At 39.1% G+C, this 20,677-nt stretch overlaps 1 protein-coding gene across 1 annotated transcript; it reads left to right on the forward strand.

Moving 5' to 3' along the window:
* Positions 1-199: 199 nt before the first annotated feature.
* LOC117723840 (olfactory receptor 5B2-like) lies at positions 200-20,458 on the forward strand. The gene is made up of 2 exons (XM_034523434.1): positions 200-248; positions 19,482-20,458. Exons 1-2 carry the CDS (start codon positions 200-202, stop codon positions 20,456-20,458), a joined length of 1,026 nt encoding a protein of 341 aa, XP_034379325.1.
* The last annotated feature ends 219 nt before the right edge of the window (positions 20,459-20,677 follow it).

Genomic DNA, 20,677 nt, shown 5'->3' on the forward strand with positions numbered 1-20,677 from the left:
CAATAAGTTCACTCAATTTATCTATCAGAGGATAGAAGTAGTCTGGCTTTACCCAGTTGAAGTCCATTATCAAAGACTTGTCTATTCTAAGCCAGGATCTAGATATCCTTCTGCCTATAAGCACCCATCCCTCTTCAGCTCTCTACCTGACCAATGATGGGTAAGATTTCAGATGCACTGAGACAACCTAAGACAGGTCATGGAGCATGCCCCCTTGAGCCAGAGTGACACATGGTATCCAGAGACAGGTAAGATCCCCAAATGGAGTGACAACCTAAGACAGAAGAAATGTAACCTGCCTATTACAAAAACAAACAGGGGAGAAGTTGGGTCCCATTTTGGCCCTGATTTGGACCTTGTGGACAAACCTGAGCCTGGCTCAAGTTTCTGTGGCCTTCTGGGAGAGCCCAAACCTGGATCAAGTTTTGAGACCTATCTCAGTATCAGGGTGACTCAGCAAGAACTGTTTGGCCCTGTCTCTGCCCCACCATTGCTGATATAAAGCTTGACATTGACCCTGTCAGTCACCTCATACCCTCTGTCAACCTTCCCTACCTCCCCACCAAAAATCCCCCTCTCTATGCTCCAAATTTATATAATAGAGACGCTGATGAAATAAACTTGAGTTCCTGCTTCGACAAGACTCCTAGCTTGGTGTGTTTTTTTTGGGCCATAGACACCATCCCTCTCAGCCCTGGAGAGACCCAGTGAGACTGGAACATCTCTCCTCTCACCTGGACCTGCTGACAAGGAGCTGACAACAGATGATTGTTAGTTCCTGTTATATTTGTTGTTGTATGAGACATTATATGCACATGATTCTCTCCTTTTGGCTTTGTTATGAGATGATTAATATCTTGTTTTTTTCTTTGGTTATATGTCCTCCTTGTGTTGCAGTTTTACTCTAGAATCCTGCATATGGCTAGATTGGTGGATAAGTATTGTTTAAATTTGGTTTTGTCTTAGAATATTATGATTTCACCATCTATGTTGATTGAGAGCTTTGATGGGTATAGTAGCCTGGGCTGGCACTTTTGTTCTCTTAGGGTCTGTATGACATTTACCCAAGATCTTCTGGCTTTTAGAGTCTCTGTTGAGAAGTCTGGTATAATTCTGATAGATCTGCCTTTATATGTTACCTGGCCTTTTTCCCTTACAGTTTTTTAATATCTTTCTTTTTCTGTGCTTTTGGTGTTTTGATTATTATGTGATGGGAGGATTTTCTTTTATGGTCCAATCTATTTGGTGATCTATAGGTTTCTTGTACACTTATGGCCATCTCTCTCTCTCTCTTTTTTTATGTTGAGGACCTTTTCTTCTATGATTTTTTTTGATGTTTTCAGGTAATTTGAATTGAGAATTTTCATTCTCTTCTATTCCTATCATTCTTAGGTTTGGTATTTTCATTGTGTCCTTGATTTCATGGATATTTTGGGTTAGGAGTTTTTTCTGTTTTGAATTTTCTTTGACCATTGTATCAATATCTTCTAAGGTGTCTTCTACACCTGTGATTCCTGTTGGGGGCCGACTTTTAGCAGAAAGCGGCTATCAGCTTTGCAGCCATCTTGAGCCATATACCCTGACATGAGATTTGGATTACAATAGCCTACAACAGCTGAGCACACTCCAATAATCCGCCCAAACGTGGGTCGGCCCGGGCCTCAACATTTTGCCTGTGTTGAGAAGTTTTTGGCCACCTGAACGTGGGGCTAGTATGGACCCCAACATTATTTGGCCGCCCCAACGTGGGGCTAGTGTGGACTCCAACAGACGGTACCCAAACGTGGGTCGGCCCGGGCTTCAATATTTTGCCTGGGCTGCAACATTTATTTTGGCCACCCCAAAGTGGGGCTAGTGTAAACCCCAACATTATTTTGGCGCCCGAACAGGGACTCGAGCTTGGGCTTCAACAGATTCCCTCTTCAATTTTTTTTTATTCTGTTGGTGATGTTTGTATCTGTAGTCCCTTATCTCGTCTGTAGGTTTTCCATTTCAAGGTTTGCCTCCATTTGTGCTTTTTTTTTTTTTTTTTTAGATATTTTATTTACACTTCAGATGGCATCCCCTATCCCCATTTCCCCCACCCCCCTTAGGAAACCCCTATCCCATGCCCCCTTTTCCTTTTTGCATTTATACATTTTTAAAAAAATAATGTTAATCATAGGCTTTATAAGTTTGGAATTGTTCAATCAGAGGTGTAACCCACTGACCAACCTAGATATAACGACTATCTTTGACTGGTGGAGATACATGAATATCTGCCTCCCTGTCTCCCCCCTCTTTCTCTCTTTCATCACCTAGCTTCTCCTCTCCTTCTTCTTCTCCTCTTCTTACTCCTTTTCTTTCTCTCAGTACTCCTCCTACCTTAGCTCCTCCTACACATCAACCTTCCTGTTAAAATGAAACTTTTCTCTCAAAATACAATTAGAGGATAATTATGCCAATTTGTACCAGTGAGGTACAGGATAGTCCTAATACCTAGTCCATCCTTTTGTTGACTAACCAGCTCCTCTGTCATCTATTCTAACTAAAACATTTAGTTCTGAACCTGGCTTTAGGATGAATGTCAGCTGACGACCATCCACTCAAATCTTTTCTCTTAAGGTCAATAGCTATATGTTTTCAACCCCATCAGAAATCCAGAATGACTGAGTTAACTATAATTGTGGGAAGCACAAATCATAGTTTCTAAAACTTAGCCAATTTATAGAGACCTCTGACCACCTGGACACTCGCTCTACTTCAAAATGTTGAAGCATCTGTTCTTCTGCCTTCTGGCCCAGGATCATCTGACAGACCTTAGTGCTGCAGAATTATTAAGGGCTGATTACTCTGTCTAGGCAGATATAATCAGTCGACTATTCTGCAAGTGTGTCCTTTTCTGGACAGTAATTTGTCTGTAGAAGGAAAGTGGCAATTCTTGCCTAGTGGCTGTCTCACCACAACTGGAGTAACTCCAAGGATGCTCAATTTCTTCTTAGAATTCAATATAGGAAGCTGTCCAGAGCAGACAGGTCTCTAATGAAAATGAACATTAATACTGAAATGTTTGTCATGTCAATTCTAAGGATTTCTGATGTTTTGAAAACCATCCATGTAAGCTATCCATGTAAGGTAATCTGGACTGTTGCCTCCACTCAGCTATTTCTAAATAAAACATAGAGAACACCCTTATCATAAACTCCAAGTCATGAATTTGCTATAGTCCCTTAATTCACAGGCTGACCATCTCAAATCAGTTAAAAATAGTTAAAGAAGGACTGGGTCTAAGCTTTGTATTCCTAAATGTGTTATACTGGTACAATGCCTATGAGAGTAACAATATTCATCTCACTCTTATATCACTAAGAAGCTCATGCCAATGAAAAGCTTAAAATTTGTAAACAAAGTAAATTGGTGCCATTTAAGAATTTATATCTTCATCTTGATATTAATTATACAGATTTCTACTAATAGGTTATGGCTATGCAATAAACTCTAGCTAATCCTCTCTATTCCGACAAAACCATTACTTTTCCCTAGAGAGACAGCCCAACATTTACCACCTTAGTCCCCAAGCCCAGGGAATAGGGGCGCTGACTCATCATTAGCTTCTTCAAGCTGATTATGGGCATTGAGATATTAGAAGAGGAGTTGGGGGAGAGCAAATTGACAATCCTCTGATGCTGTGTCTTCGCTGCCTCCAGATGGAATTCCCGGACCTCAGAGGTTTGAGCAGGTCTGCCCAGCTTGCTTGTTGAGTAGATACACCAAGGCTGATCATTCTGCAATATACAATTCTCAAAACAAATTTTAGTATCAAGATAGTTTTTTTTTAAGAGGGCTGACATTTTATTAAGAATGTTCATTCTAACCGCTTTTCTATTTTTCCTTCTTTTATTGGATATAATATTTACATTTCAAATTTTATCCCCTTACCATATTTCCCCCACCACCCAGGAACCCCTTATCTCATCCCCCCTCCTCCTGCTTCTATGAAGGTGTTTACCCACCTACCCCCAGCCCCTCTCCCCACCCTCAGATTCTCCCCCTCAGTGCTCAGCCTTCAGGGTACCAATGACCTTGTCTCCCACCTATGCCCAACAAGGCCATCCTCCCCTACATATACAGCTGGAGTCATGTGTCTCTCCATATGTGCTCCTATGCTAGTGGTTTAGACCCTGGGGAGCTCTGGCTGGTTGGTATTGTTGCTCTCCTCACGGGGCCACCAGCCCTTAAGGTTCCTTCAGTTTACTCTCTAACTCCTCCATTGGGAACCTTTGATCAGATTAATGGATAGCTGTGGGTATCTGTCTCTGGGTATGTCCGACTCTGGGGGACCTTCAGGGAGACAGCCTTATCAGGCTGCTGTCAGCTTTCCCATCTTGACATCCCTATCAGCATCTATTTTTGGTGACTGCCCATGGAATGAATACCCAGATGGAATGGTCTCCCTACAACCCCCCTTCAGATTCTGTCCCACACTTTGTCTCCATATTTGCTCCCTTGGGTATTTAGTTACTCTTTCTAAGAAAGACCTAGGCATCCTCACTTGTTCTTTCTTCTTCATGAGCTTCATGTCGTCTGGTAGTTAAATCTTTGTTGTTTCAGATTTTTGGGCTAATCTCCACTTATCAGTGAGTAAATACCATGTGTGTTCTTTTGTGATTGGGTTACCTCACTCAGGATGATATTTTCTAGTTCCATCCATTTACCTAAGAATTTCTCAAATTCATTATTTTTAATAGCTGAGTAATATTCCATTGTGTAAATGTACCACATTTTTTGTATCCATTCCTCTATTGAAGGGCATCTGGGTTCTTTCCAGCTTCTGGCTATTATAAATAAGGCTGCTATGAACATAGTGGAGCATATGTCTTTGTTATTTGTTGGGGCATTTTCTGGGTATATGCCCAGGAGTGGTATAGCTGGGTCCTCAGGTAGTGCTATGTCCAATTTTCTGAGGAACCGCCAGACTGACTTCCAAAGTGGTTGTACCAGCTTGCAACCCCACCAACAATGCAGGAGTGTTCCTCTTTCTTCACATCCTCGCCAGCATCTACTATCACCTGAGTTTTTGATCTTAGCCATTCTGACTGGTGTGAGGTGGTATCTCAGTGTTGTTTTGATTTGCATTTCCCTGATGACTAAGGATGTTGAGCATTTCTTAAGGTGCTTCTTGGCCATTCAAGTTTCCTCAGTTGAGAATTCTTTGTTTAGCTCTGTACCCCATTTTTAATGGGGTTATTTTGTTATTTGGCGTCTAATTTCTTGAGTTCTTTGTAAATATTCGATATTAGCCCCCTATCGGATGTAGGATTGGTAATGATCTATTCCCAATCTGTTCGTTGCTGTTTTGTCTTATTGACAGTGTCCTTTGCCTTACAGAAGCTTTGCAATTTGATGAGGTCCCATTTGTTGATTCTTGATCTTAGAGCATAAGCCATTGGTGTTCTGTTCAGGAACTTTCCCCCTGTGCCTAGGTATTAGAGGGTCTTCCCCAACTTCTCTTCTAATGGTTTCAGTGTATCTGGCTTTATGTGAAGGTCCTTTATCCACTTGGAGTTGAGCTTTGTGCAAGGGGATAAGAATGGATTAATTTACATTCTTCTACATGTTGACCTCCAGTTGAGTCAGCACCACTTGTTGAAAATGCTGTCCTTTTTCCACTGGATGAATTTAGCTCCCTTGTCAAAGGTCAAGTGACCATAGGTGTGCGAGTTCATTTCTGGGTCTTCAATTCTATTCCATTGATCATCCTGTCTGTCTCTGTACCAATACCATGCAGTTTTTATCACTACTGCTCTGTAGTACAGTTTGAGGTCTGGAATGGTGATTCTCCCAGAGGTTCTTTTATTGTTGAGAATACTTCTTGCTATCCTAGGTTTTTTGTTATTCCAAATGAATTTGTAAATTGCTCTTTCTATCTCTATGAAGAATTGATTTGGAATTTTGATGGGTATTGCATTGAATCTGTAGATTGCTTTTGGCAGGATAGCCATTTTTACTAAGTTAATCCTGCCAATCCAGGAGCATGGGAGATCTTTCCATCTTCTGAGATCTTCTTCAATTTCTTTCTTCAGAGACTTGAAGTTCTTGTCATACAGATCTTTCACTTGCTTGGTTAGATTCACTCCAAGATAATTTATTTTATTTGTGGCTATTGTGAAGGGTGTCATTTCCCTAATTTCTTTCTCTGCCTGTTTATCCTTTGAATAGAGGAAGGCTACTGATTTGTTTGAGTTGATTTTATATCCAGCCACATTGCTAAAGTTGTTTATCAGGTTTAGGAGTTCTCTGGTGGAAGTTTTAGGTTCACTTAAGTATACTATCATATCATCTGCAAATAGTGAAATTTTGACTTCTTCCTTTCCTATCTGTATCCCTTTGACTTCCTTTTGTTGTCTAATTGCTCTATCTAAGACTTCCAGTACTATATTGAATAGGTAAGGTGAGAGTGGGCAGCCTTGCCTAGTCCCTGATCATAGTGGAATTGCTTCAAGTTTCTCTCCATTTAGTTTGATGTTGGCTACTGGCTTGCTGTATATTGCTTTTACTATGTTTAGATATGGGCCTTGAATTCCTGATCTTTCCAAGACTTTTAACATGAAGGGATGTTGAATTTTGTGAAATGCTTTCTCAGCGTCTAGTGAGATGACCATGTGGTTTTTCTCTTTGAGTTTATTTATGTAGTGGATTACATTGATGGATTTCCGAATATTGAACCATCCCTGCATTCCTGGGATAAAGCCTACTTGATCTTGATGGATAATTGTTTTGATGTGTTGTTGGATTCGGTTTTCGAGAATTTTATTGAGTATTTTTGCATCAATATTCATAAGAGAGATTGGTCTGTAGTTCTCTTTCTTTGTTGGGTCTTTCTGTGGTTTAGGTATGAGTGTAATGGTAGCTTCATAGAATGAATTGGGTAGTGTTCCTTCTGTTTCTATTCGATGGAATAGCTTGAAGAGGATTGGTATTAGGTCTTCCTTGAAGGTCTGAAAGAATTCTGCACTGAAACCATCTGGCCCCGGACATTTTTTGGTGGGAAGATTTTTAATGACTGTGTCTATTTCTTTAGGCGTTATGGGACTGTTTAGATGGTTTATCTGCTCCTCCTTTAACTTTGGTACCTGGTATCTATCTAGAAAATTGTCCATTTCCTCCAGATTTTCCAATTTTGTTGAATATAGGCCTTTTTAGTAGGATCTGATAATTTTTTTTTAATTTCCTCTGTTTCTGTTGTTATGTCTCCCTTTTCAGTTCTGATTTTATTAATTTGAATGCTGTCTCTGCGCCCTTTGGTTATTCTGGCTAAGTGTTTGTCTATCTTGTCGATTTTCTCAAAGAACCAGCTCCTGGTTTTGTTGATATTTTTTATAGTTCTTTTTGTTTTGATTTGGTTGATTTCAGCCCTGAGTTTGATTATTTCCTGCCGTCTACTCCTCTTGGGTATACTAGCTTCTTTTTGTTCTAATGCTTTCAGATTTGCTGTCAAGTTGTTAATGTATGCTCTTTCCAATTTCTTTTTGTGAGCACTTAGAGCTATGATTTTTCCTCTGGGGTGTACTCACAAGCTGGATGGGCAGAGGTTTGGCCCAGGCCTCAGACTGAAAGAGGGGCGAGCAGCTGAAGGGGAGTGCTAGCACTGGCTATGGGTTCTATGGATCCCCCAGAATGTGTCTGGGGGTATCCAGGGTGCACTCACAAGCTGGCCGGGCAGAGGTCCAGCCCAGGCCTCAGACCGGATGAGGGGCGAGCAGCTGAAGGGGAGTGCTAGCGCTGGCTATAGGTTCTATGGATCCCCCAGAATGTGTTTGGAGGTATCCGGGGTGCACTCACCAACAGGCCTCAGACTGGAGGAGGGGCGAGCAGCTCATTTGTGCTTTTTTATTGTTTTTACTTCCACTTTTTGGTCTAGGACTGTTTTAGTCAATTCCTTCACCTGTTTGATTGCATTTTCTATATTTTTAAGGGATTTGTTTCCACTTTAAGGGTTTTTACCTGTTTACCTTGTAGTTTCCTGTATTTATTTTAGTGAGTTATTTATATCATCCCTAAAGGACTCTATTATCTTCATGAGATAGTATTTTAGGTCAGCATCCTGATTTTCAGGTGTGTTGTTGTATCCAGAGCTTGTTGTGATGGAAAAATTGGGTTTTTGATGATGTATATTGGCTTCTGTTGCTTATGGTATTGTGCATGCTTCTTGACATCTGCTTATCTCTGGTGTTAGCTTAACTTGTTGTCTCTGTTTGGAGCCTGCCTCCTGTATTCATAGGTTGCTGCAGGTCTCCTGGAAGGCCTGTGGACCTCCTGGGAAACCTTCAGTCTGTGTGGTCTTCATAGTGCTGTACACAGTAGAGATCTGTTGTCCAGGCTACAGTAGATCTCCTGGGAGACTTCAGGCTGTGGGATCTTTAGAGGCGCAATCAAACTGTTGCCCTGCATGTAGTTGTTCTCCAAGGAGGCCTTCAGACTGTGGTTATCTTGCCCTGCATGCAGCAGAACTCCTGGAAGGCTTTCAGTTTGTGGATCTTTAGAGGAACAGACCAGCTGGTGATGTGCCCTAGGGGGAAGACACAGGTAAGAAGTGAAGTGGAGTTTGTGTGGGAGGTCGGGTGAAGGATTTGGGGGGGTGATAGGTCTTGAGTCTGCTGGCTCCTCAGGTTTTGGTTGGGAGGTTTTTAATGACTTCTATTTCCTTAGGGGGTAGGAGCCTGTTTAGATAGTTTACCTCCTCTTTATTTAACTTTTGTATAAAATATATGTCTAGAAAATGATCCATTTCTTCTAGATTTTCGAATTTTGTTGAGTATAGGCTTTTGTAGTAGGATCTGAGGATTTTTTTAATTTCTTCAGTTTCTATTGTTATGTCTTGCTTTTCATTTCTGATTTTGTTAATTTGTCTGTGTACCCTTTAGTTAGTTTAGGGGTTTATCTATCTTGTTGATTTTCTCAAAGAAATAGCTTTAGGTTTTGTTGACTCTTTGTTTATCATTCTTTTTGTTTCTATTTGGTTGATTTTGAGTATTTTCTGTCTTCTACTTCTCTTGGGTGTGTTTGCTTTTTTTTGTTCTAGAGCTTTGAGGTATACTGTTAAGTTGCTAGTGTAGGATCTCTCTAATTTCTTTATGAGGGCACTTAGTGCTATAAAATTTCCTCTTAGCACTGGTTTCATTGTGTCCCATAATTTTGGGTATGCTATGTCATCATTGTCATTGAATTCCAGGAAGTATTTAATTTCTTTATTTCTTCCCTGATTAAGTTATCATTAAGTAGAGAGTTGATCAGTTTTTATGGGTATATGGGTTTTCTGTTGTTATTTAAGTCTAGCCTTAGTCTGTAGTGATCTGATAGAATGCATGGGATTATTTCAATCTTTTTGTATCTGTTGAGGCTTTTTTTTGTCTCTCTTCCTGATACTCCCTTCAAAAGTTCTTCACCCCATCCACCTTCCCCTTTACTTCTGAGGAGGTGCTCCCCCACCCACACAACCATTCCCAACTCACCCCACTAGCATCTATTTTCTCTAATATCCCTTTTCAATAGCATCTTTTTTTCTTCAGGAAAGAGTTTATTCTTTCCTACTGAGGCTAGACATGGCAGTCCTCTGCTACAGATATGCCTGAGACCTCAGACCAGCCCATGTATAGTCTTTCATTTGTGGCTTAGTCTCTGGGAGTTTCCATGTTAGTTGACACTCTTGGTCTTTCTATGTGGTTGCCATCATTTCACTTCCTTCTCCTAACTCTTCAATAAGGGACCTCAACCTCAGTCCAATGGTTGGCTGTCTCAGTTATCTGCTGAAGAGCTTTCAGAGAAGAGCCATACTAGACTCCTATATGAAAACACAAAATAACATTAATAATATTTTCAGTGATTGGTTCTCACCTATGGAATGGATCCCATGTTGAGCAGGTCCTGGTTAACCCTGATAAGTAGACAAAAATACAAAATACCCCTGATATACCATGAATAGTCTAAGGAATTAAACAAGAAGGAAGGGCCAGGTGAGAATGTGTAAATCCCACTTAGAAGGGAGAACAAAATAATAATGGGAGGCAGAAGGTGGAAGTGACCTGGGTGGGAGATATAAGAGGGAGGGGAAAAGAAGGCAGGATCAGGAATGGGTGGAGACAAAAGAGAGGCCCAGAGGAGCAGGAGAATAAATGGAAATATGCAGCTGTGGGTGTGGTGGTAGTGAGGAACATCTAGAAACTTTCAGAGATCTTGGATGGGGGAGGCTCCCAGGACTCAATGTAGGTGACCTCAGCCAAAATGCCCAACAGTGAGTATATGGAACTTGAAGAGACTACCTCCAGTAGTCAGACAGGACCTTCAGTGGAGGTATGGGCACATCAACCCACCTATGAAACTTCTGACCCAAAATTGCTCCTGTATAAAAGAAATGGTCAATTGTCTTGATAGGTACCACTTACCAAAGTTAAATTAAGATCAGATAAGCAAGATTAATAGATAATAACCTCTAGTGAAATAGAAGCACTCATTCAAAGTCTCCCAACCAAAAAACTCAGGTCCAGATGTTATTGTTGCAAAATTCTAACAGATTTACCAAGTGGTGCTAATGCCAATACTCAACTTATTCCACAATATGGAAATAAAGGTAACATTGCCCAATTCATTTTATGAGGTCACAATTAACCTGGTACCCAAACCATATGAAGACATAACAATGAAAGGGAATTACTGCGGAGCTGCATGTCTGCCTTGCCTTCAGGATGCAGGAGCGCAGCTCAGGAAGGCAGAATACAATCTGGTATGGGGGTCCCAGCCTGTGTTTCCTGGGGTGAGTTACAGCTAGGTTTCTGATGGATGCCATGGCTCTCAAACTTCTTTTTATCCAGACACTGATGGGGACAGCTAAGAGTCCATGGGTCCATGTTTCTCTATATGCCAAGCAGAAAGGAGATGTCTGAGCCAGTGATGGACAGAATCTGGTTTGGTTTCAAGTGAGTACTGAGAGTACTGAGGGGCTAGAAGAGAGAAGGCCTTCTCTGGGAGATTTAGGGAGAGATTTTTACCATGAAAGCCTCCCATTGGCTGTCTGAAGACCATTTCACCTGGGTATTCATCCCATGTGCAGTCACCAAAAATAGACGCTGATATGGATGACTGACAGGAAGTGCATGCTGACAGAAGCCTGATAGGACTATCTCCTTAGAGGTCCTCCAGAGTCTGACATACCTAGAGGCAGATACTCACAGCTAACCACTGATCTGATCAAGGATTCCCAATGGAGAAGTTAGAGAGAAGACTGAAGGAGCTGTAAGGGTTGCTGGCCCCATGAGGAGAACAACAATACCTACCAACCAGAGCTCCTCAGGGTATAAACTATGAGCCTAGGAGCATATAGCGAGGGACACATGACTCCAGCTGTATATGTAGGGGAGGACGGCCTTGTTGGGCATAGGTGGGAGAGAAGATCTTTGGTCCCATGAAGGCTGAACACTGAGTAGGGGGGAATCTGAGGGTGGAGAGGTGGGAGTGGGGGGTAGGTGGGCGCATACCCTTGTAGAAGCAGGAGGAGGGGGGATGGGATAAGGAGCTTCTGGGTGGTGGGGGGAATGGGGTAAGGGGATAAAATTTAAAATGTAAATATAATATCCAATAAAAAAAGGAAAGAAAAGAAAAGTTGTTAGAACCAACATCTTTAATAAAATGTCAACCCTCTTAAGAATTATCTTGATACTGAAATTTGTTTTGAGAATTGTATATTGCAGAATACCCAGTCTTGGTGTATCTACTCATCAGGCAAGCTGAGCAGACCTGCTCAAACCTTTGAGGTCCTGGAATTCCATCTGTATGCAGTGAAGACACATCGTCAGAGGCTTATCAATTTACTCTTCCTCCTGCCCCTCTTCTAATATCTCAACACCTGTAATCAGCTTGAAGAAGTTAATGAAGAGTCAGCACCCCTATTCCCTGGGCTTGGGGACTAAGGTGGTAAATATTGGGCTGTCTTTCTAGGGAAAAGTAGTGGTTCTGTTGGAACAGAGAGGATTAGCTAGGATTTATTGCATAGCCATAACCTAGTGGTAGAAATTGGTATAATTGTTATCAAGATGAAGTTATACTTTCTTAAATGGTACAAAATTTACTTTGATTTCAAATTTAAGGTTTCCATTAGTATGAGCTTCTAATTGATATAAAAGTGAGATGAATATTGTTACTCTCATAGGCATTGTGCCTGTATAATACATTTAGGAATACAAGGCTTAGACCCAGTCCTTCTTTAACTTTTTTAACTGATTTGGGATGGCTAGCCTGTGAGTTAAGGGCCTATAGCAAATCCATGGCTTGGAGTTTATTGCTAGGGTGTTTTCTATATTCTATTTAGAAATAGCTGAGAGGAGTTAACAGACAACAGTCCAGATTACCTTATATGGATAGTTGGTTTTCAAAATGTCAAAAGTCCACAGAATTGATGTTACAAACATTTCTGTATTAATATTCATTTTGATTAGAGACCTGTCTGCTCCTGACAGCTTCCTGTCTTGGATTCTAAGAAAAAATTGAACATCTTTGGAGTTACTCCAGTTGTAGTGATACAACTAGGCAAGAATTGCCTCTTTCCATCTACAGACAAATTACTGTCCAGAAAAGGACACACTTGCAGAATAGTTGACTGATTATATCTGCCTAGACAGAGTAATCAGCCCTTAATAATTCTGCATCACTAAGGTCTGTCAGATGATCCTGGGCCAGAAGGCTGAAGATCAGATGCTCCAATGTTTTGTAGTATAGGTACTGTCCAGGTGTTCCGTGGTATCTATAAATTGGCTAAGTTTTAGAAGTTATGCTTTGTGCTTCCCATAATTTCAGTTAACTCAGTCATTCTGGATTTCTGACGGTGTTGGGAACTTATAGTCTCATATCCAATCCTGGCTATTTACTTTGAGAGAAAAGATTTGAGTGGATGGTTTTCAGCTGACATTCATTCTAAAGCCAAGAAAAAAGCCAGATTCAGAACTAAGTGTTTTAGTTAGGAGAGATGACAGAGGTTCTGGTTAGTCAACAAAATGATGGACTGGGTATTAGGAGTATTTTGTACCTCCCTGGTACAAATTGGTATAATTATCCTCTAATTGTATTTTGAAAAGTTTTATTTTATCAGGAAGGGTGATATGTAGGAAGAGCTAAGATGAGAGGAAGAGAAGGAGTATGGAGAGGAGGAGAAGGAGAGGAGAAGCTAGGTGATAAGAGAGAGAAAAAGAGAGAAAGAGAGGGAGGAACATGGAGGCAGATGTTCAGGTGTCTCCCCCAGTCAAAGATAGTTGACATATCTAGGTTGGGTATTGGGTTACACTTTTGATTGAGCATTACCAAACTTATAAAGCCTTCGATTAACATTAAAAAAAAGTATAAAAGCAAAAAGGAAAAGGGGCATGGGATAGGGGTTTTCTAGGAAGGGGAATGGGGGAAAGGTGTTGGCATCTGAAATGTAAATAAAATATCCAACAACAATCCTCCCATCCCCTTGTAGCAATTTTTGATGAAGGAGATGGTCCTTGTTTATTCAAATTGCTTTATTTTCAAGGCAGATGTGAATGCATACATCTTAATCTGGGTTAACTAGAGATTAAAATACCATTTGCAGGAAGGGATATCCAGGAAGGGAAGCTCATTGGCCAAACAGTTGGTGCCTATTTAGATACCTCATTAGCATGGAGTACTCTAGGTTTTTATGTTACATGACTGGATGTCATGATCATCTCAATGGGTTGTCATGGCTGTGTGTTCCAGGACAGGTAGAAACTGGCTGTGAATGGATTCCAATGCCTGCCATCATTCTCAATTATGAGTTTCCTACGGTTTTTGATCCTGCTTCAACCTTACCAGTTTTCCTGTCTGGTGGCATGGTCTACTTGCTCCAAAAATTACAGACTAATTTCCTTATAAATTTAGGTCCAAAATAATCAATAAAATGCTTGCAAATCAAATTGAAGATCATATATACAAGATCATCCACCATAAGCCAGTAAGCTTCATCCCTGATATGCAGGGGTGGTTCAATACATGAAAATAAAGAAATGTAATCCACCAGATAAATGAAATGAAAGAAAAAACTCACAGGATTTATCTCCTTAGATGTAGAAAAGGCATTTGACAAAGTTTTTAACATTCCTTGTATGATGAAGTTCTGGAATGATTAGGAATACAGGACATACCTAAACCAAAAAATAAAAAGGCAGTTTAGATCAAGTCCACAGCCAACAGCATCCTAAATGGCAAGAAACTCAAAGCAATTCCACTACAATCAGGAACAAGGCAAAGCTCTCCACTCTCTCTGTACCTATTAAATTCAATATTTGTAGTCTTAGGTAGATCAATAATAGAAATGAAGGACATCAAGGGTATACAATGTGGAAAGGAAGAATTAACTTCATTTGCACATGATGTGATAGCATACCTAAGTGACCCTAAAATTTCACAAGGGAACTTCTAGAGGTGATATATTCTAGAGTGAATACTCACATAAAAATATTGGTGACTCTCTTAGGATAGTTGATATTAAAACCTAGCTTGGGTACTGGGGAAGGAGAATTAGTGTTTTCACATGTTGAATTCCTGGTGTACTTACAATGCACCATTGGACGCTTCAAATCCATGGTTACATAGATGGTCTGGGTTAAATCCTATGGGTCAATAATCAACCCAAAATACATGAGTATGGAAAAGGAACTTGTAGGACTTGATTTGGGAGAAAGATGAAAAGGCTAGGGGTTGAGAGTAATCAAAATATATTGTATACATGTATGCCATATCCAAATAATTTTATTTTTAATTTTTGAGACAATTCGTGTGTGTGTGTGTGTGTGTGTGTGTGTGTGTGTGTGTGTGTAGCCTTGGCTGGCTTGGAACTGCCTTTGTAGACCAGAATAGCCTTAAATTCACAGAGATCTTCTTGCCTCTGCCTCCTGAATGCTGGGATTAAAGATGTGTACCAATTTTAATTAATAAAAATTATACATTCACTCATGTATAAGTAAATAATCTGGGTAGATTCACATAATAGATGCCATGTAATAATCATAAGGAACAAGGTCTCATGTGTGAAACACAAATGCATTAGGGTAGGAAAAATAAGCCATACAGGATGCTAGATATTGTAAGATGTCATTAGTATGTTTTTATTATTTTGCAAAAGCAAGCATAACGATAAAACCAGGTATATGATTATATACATTTTTTTCTAAAGTAAGAACTGAGTCCCTAGGTGAGTACAATTTAATCTGCATAAACTGTGCTTTAGTTAAAATAATAAATGACAGAAAAACCACAGATGCATCTGTATGCCTGTGCAACCATTAAGTTTGGTCCCAAAGGCAGTTTAATTGCTTCTGCTAAAAGTAAATAGATAAGGTGCTACGGTTGTGTCATAGGAGCCCATTTCCCTGATGTCTGCATGTCTCTATAACTCCCTCTTGGTCCCCTTCATTGGCCTGTACAATCACAGTACAATCTTCTGTGTGACATAGATTTTTAGCAGAGTTGGTCTGTGCTGCGGACACATTGGTTAGTATTCTGAACAGCCTCTCTCAAACTGAGGATTTCATTAGTCAGTGAAAAGGGACAGAAAACACTTCAAATCATAATTATATTGGATGAGTTTAAAGTTACAACTGGTTCCTGAACCATTTTATCAGACTGCTTTTATTTGGTCTTCAGAGACATAAATCTGTATTTATGGTATATTTGATTCAAAACTGAGGTTGGAGTAAGGTAAGTGACATTTGTAAGATGTCTCCAAAATAGAACTTCTCCAAAATAATTCACACATTTTTTTTTTTTTTTTTTTTTGGTAAAAAAAAATTGTTTTTTTATTTCACTTGTGTGGGTGTTTTTACTGGTATGTATGTTTCTGTGCTACCTGCACGCAGTGTCCAAGAAGGCCAGAAGGGGGCAATGAAACATTTGGAATTGGAGTTACAAAATGATTATAACCCATAACTTTGGTTCTGGCATTTGAATGTAGGTCTTCTGGAGCAGCCAGTGCTCTTAGCCAGAGGCCTCTGTCCCAAATTTATACATTTTGTCATGACAAAGTTTCAGACGTGTAAAACCCAGATTTTCAATCCATTTATTCACAAGAATAGGTAGAAAAATTCTATTGCAGTTATAATTCTGTTAATTATGTTGGAGGGATTATTTTATTTTGTTTAGTTTTCAAATAAATAGCAAATGAGTGACCAGTTCAAAGGCACAGTAAGAATAAATTCTAAAGTCAAGTCTTGAACCCAGGTTTGTGGTCCCAGGTTAATATTCTTTCTCCCATTTTTTTTTTTCTTGGAGATCTTGGCTCTTTTAACTTCTTGTGAGCATTATGTGTTGTGAGCACATGGTTGAAGTTCTGATTTCAGACTCTTATGTTTAAAATTCGTTTCTCATCCAGAGGCAAGGTAAATTTCTATCAGATTTATACACAGCTAGAAAAATACATTTTTATTTGTGTCAACGTGTGTGTGAGAGCCAGGATGCATATGTAGAGACCAGAGGCCAGCCTTGGCTGTCATTTCTCAGGTGCTGTCTGACTGCTTTGTTCATTCATTCATTCATTCATTCATTCGTCCTTGACGCAGAGTTTCTCATTTCACTGTCTCAGAACTTCCTAAGCAGGCAGATCTGGCTTCCCAGTAAGCTACAAAGATCTGTCTCCAACCCAGCATTGAAATTGTAAGTGTATGCTATCATTCTTTACGTTCTTTAAAATGGGGCCTGGAGATCGAATGCAGGTCCTTATATTTTCAACACTAATACTTTACAGAGTGAGCAATCTTCCAACACTTTAATAATACTCATAAAAATCACTTTATGAAGGTATGATTGGTATATACAAAACTGTGGATATGGTTTAGTAAAAAATTAATTTATATAAAAGCAGAGAGATAACAGTGTATAAAAAGTTATCTATACACAGAACTTGATGTTAGAAACTTTTAAAAAGCAATATTGGGGGATAAGTATCAGAACTTTCATTAGTGATGGGGATAATAATTCTCAGAAAATGTATAGCTTCCATAAGGGAAGAAACACAAATATGATGGGAAATATTATGATTGAGTTTTGAATTTATCAGTCTGCCATGGTGGACAACACAAACAAAAATAATAAACATGTAAATTGACACCTTAAAAATACATAGATGTGGCTAAGTGAACTAACAAGAATTGAGATAAATTTCAGTGCTTTTCTCATAGTTGATGTTGTTCATATGTATATTGGTTGACCACTTGGAGTTAGATAATATGTCAAGGGGTTCTCTCCTAGAAAATACTGTTTCTCTTTCTTTTAGCAACCATTAATTTCCTATAACTCTTCATCTAAGAGCAAGGACTAATGAAATATGATACCTTCTTAAAGCTAAGCTTAGAAAGACTTGGTGGACCTACGTTAAGGAATCATTGTCAGTGAACACCTGCTTTTTCTAATTTTAAACTTCACAATAAGTAAGTCAATTAATAATTTTACCAATGATGATTTTCACCCAAACATACCCGTGGATTGATCATAATCCAATAATTATGCAGTTGAAATTCTAACAATTGATATCTAAACTGCACTATGATGATTCCAAGCCAAAACTGAGTTCAATAATATTTTTATACTAGGCTATATGAATTTCTTTTTATCCATTTTTATTTATTTCTTCACTTTACGTCCCAATCATTGTCTGGCCAGCTCCCTGTAACCCCATTACACAGTCCCTCCCTCCATCCTCCTCTGCTCCTCCTCTGAGAGGATAGAGGTCACCCTGGGTATTGCCCCACCCTGGTACATCACGTCTCTGCAGGGCTAGGCACATCCTCTCCTACTAGGGGCAGACAAGGCAGCCCAATTGGGGGCTAGGGAGCTACAGCTTTAGGCAACAGCTTTAGGGACACACCATTCTCCAGTTGCTGTGGAACTCACATGAAGACCGAGCTGCACATCTGCTACATATGTGCATGGGGTCTAGGTCCAGCTCCTATGCAGTTTGGTTGGTGGTTCAGTCTCTGAGAGCCTTCAAGGGTCCAGGTTAGTTGACTCTGTTGGTCTTCCTGTGAAGTTCCTATCTGCTTTGGGGACCTCAGTTTTTTCCCAACTCTTGTATATGCTTCCCTGAGCTCTGTCCATTCTTTGGCTGTGATCCTGGATTTCAAGAATGAAATTCAATAGGAGTACTTTCCAGAACAATCAAGTTTTTGGGTAAAAAAAGCAGCAGCTTCCAAAAAAAAAGTTTTCAGCCTGCTTACAAGTTCCCTTCTGATGTATTTATGTATATTTTGAGGAACCTATATAGTAGTATCTGTAGCAACTTACATTCTAATGATATATATATATATATATATATATATATATATATATATATCATACATATATATGCTGATTTACATTTAAGATGTTCCATTTTATTTAAATTTATGTGTATTGTAATAATATAATTGTATACATCTCTGAGCTCTATACATGTGTTGAGAGTGTGTTGATCAAATAAGGCATATGAACATTTTTTTCTCCTTATTAGGTGTGAAGCCATAAACTGATTTCTTTCCATTCTTTCTAAATGATACAACAGTTTATTGTGAACAAATTTTTCCCAACCATAGCTTATTCATTCTGACTCTTTTAGTTACTTTCTATTGAGACAAACCATAGCTCCTTTCCACTTTCTCCTCAGCTGCTAGTTAATTACTATCCAGTATCCACATCAACTTTTCAAAAAAGCTTTCAACATGGAAATACGCATGTGTGTGTGTGTGTGTGTGTGTGTGTGTGTGTGTGTGTGTGTCTGTCTGTCTGTCTGTCTGTCTGGTTTATTTTATTTAGAATGGATTCATCTATCAATTTTTCTGAAAATAACAGGATTTAATTCATTATATAGCTGAATAATATACTTATATCTATACCACTTAAAAAGTTATTTAGTTTAATATTGATATTATATCATTTCCCCTTCCTTTTCTCCTCTCCAAACCTACCCCATATACCATCCTTCCTCTTTTTCAAATTCATGCTCTATTTTTTCATTAACTGTTGATATATAGCATGTATACTATTAGTCTGTATAACAATGTTACTTGTATGTGTATTTTCAGGGCTGACCATCTGGTTTAAAATCTACTCCTTTGCTCAGGGAATCAATTCTTAGCTTGATTTTATCTCTTTGGTGCTGTAAAATGCAAGTGGATATGCAGGCAACTATTTGATAGACTGATAGAATCTTTTTCCTTTGGATTCATCCTCAGAAGGTATCCCTTTCAACATTTTTGTATTTTTTGAGGAACCTACATAGTAGTCTCTCTAGTAACTTATATTTCCATGTAGTAACTTGACATTCATACAAATAATAAGCTCTTCCAGTTCTATTTTCTCTATACTCTCTGCACCATTAGTATTTATTAAATATCTATTCTACCTTGAGTAACACAATAACTTATTTTTTATTGGCCCTAAAATCTATTTTTATCATTCTCTTCCTTTAATTCTCATTTCCATAGGACATCTACTGACTCCCAGATTGTTGCTGGAGAATTGTACCAAAGTGAGAGAGTTCATTCTCCTGGGGCTAACTGATGACCCAGGCCTGCAGGTTCCCCTTTTCATCATGTTCACCCTCATTTACCTCACTGATGTGGTTGGAAACATGGGAATGATAATGTTGGTTCTTATGGACTCTCATTTGCACACCCCTATGTACCTTTTCCTTTGTAACCTGTCCCTTGTAGACTTGGGTTACTCCTCAGCTGTCACTCCCATGGTCATGTCTGAGTTCTTTATAGTCACCAAGATGGTCTCCTATAATGCCTGTGCTGCACAGATGTTCTTCTTTGTAGGTTGTGCCACTGGAGAAAATTACCTCTTAGCATCAATGGCCTATGACCGCTATGTAGCAGTGTGCAAACCCCTGCATTATTCCACAAGGATGACAACAAGTGTTTGTATTTGTTTGAGCATTGGCTCTTATATCTGTGGTTTCTTGAATGCTATTTTTCATGTTGGAGACATATTCAGCCTCTCTTTTTGTAAGTCTAATGTGGTCCATCACTTTTTCTGTGATGTTCCAGCAGTCCTTGCTCTATCTTGCTCTGATATACACCTCAGTGAAGTGATTCTTGTTTTTTTGTCAACCTTCAATGTCTTCTTTGCTCTTCTGATCATCTTAGTTTCCTATCTCTTTATATTTACTACCATCTTAAAGATGAAATCTGACCAGGGACACCAAAAAGCTTTGTCCACCTGTGCCGCCCACCTCACTGTAGTCTCCATATTTTATAGCACTGTCATTTTCATGTACTTACAACCAAGTTCCAATCATTTCATGGATGCAGATAAAATAGCATCTATGTTCTACACTATGGTTATTCCCACACTAAACCCTTTGGTCTATAGCCTAAGGAACAAGGAAGTCAACAATGCATTCAAGAAAGTGGTTGAAAAGGCAAAATTTTTATGTAAGAGTGAGATTTCAGGTTGAAAGTAATTTTTCTCTTCCACATTTTTGTGCATTAATTAGATTTAAACTCTACAATACAGAGGGATTCCTGCCTAACATACCCATTTTCTTCAAAAGTCTATTTTATATCAAAATATTTGCAAGTGCATAACATAATAAAAATGTCAAAAAATTTTTAAGAATTGCTGTTATTTACTTGTAATACCTTGGTAATTTGTATTTGATCTATTCACTCATTTT

The sequence above is a fragment of the Arvicanthis niloticus genome, chromosome 1 (genome assembly GCF_011762505.2).
Source record: "Arvicanthis niloticus isolate mArvNil1 chromosome 1, mArvNil1.pat.X, whole genome shotgun sequence".
NCBI classification, from domain to species: domain Eukaryota; kingdom Metazoa; phylum Chordata; class Mammalia; order Rodentia; family Muridae; genus Arvicanthis; species Arvicanthis niloticus.

Coding starts and splice junctions, on each gene's coding strand:
- LOC117723840 (XM_034523434.1), top strand. CDS start 200: ATGGAGCATGCCCCCTTGAGCCAGAGTGACACATGGTATCCAGAGACA. Junction 249..19,481: donor CACATGGTATCCAGAGACAG/GTAAGATCCCCA, acceptor TCATTTCCATAG/GACATCTACTGACTCCCAGA.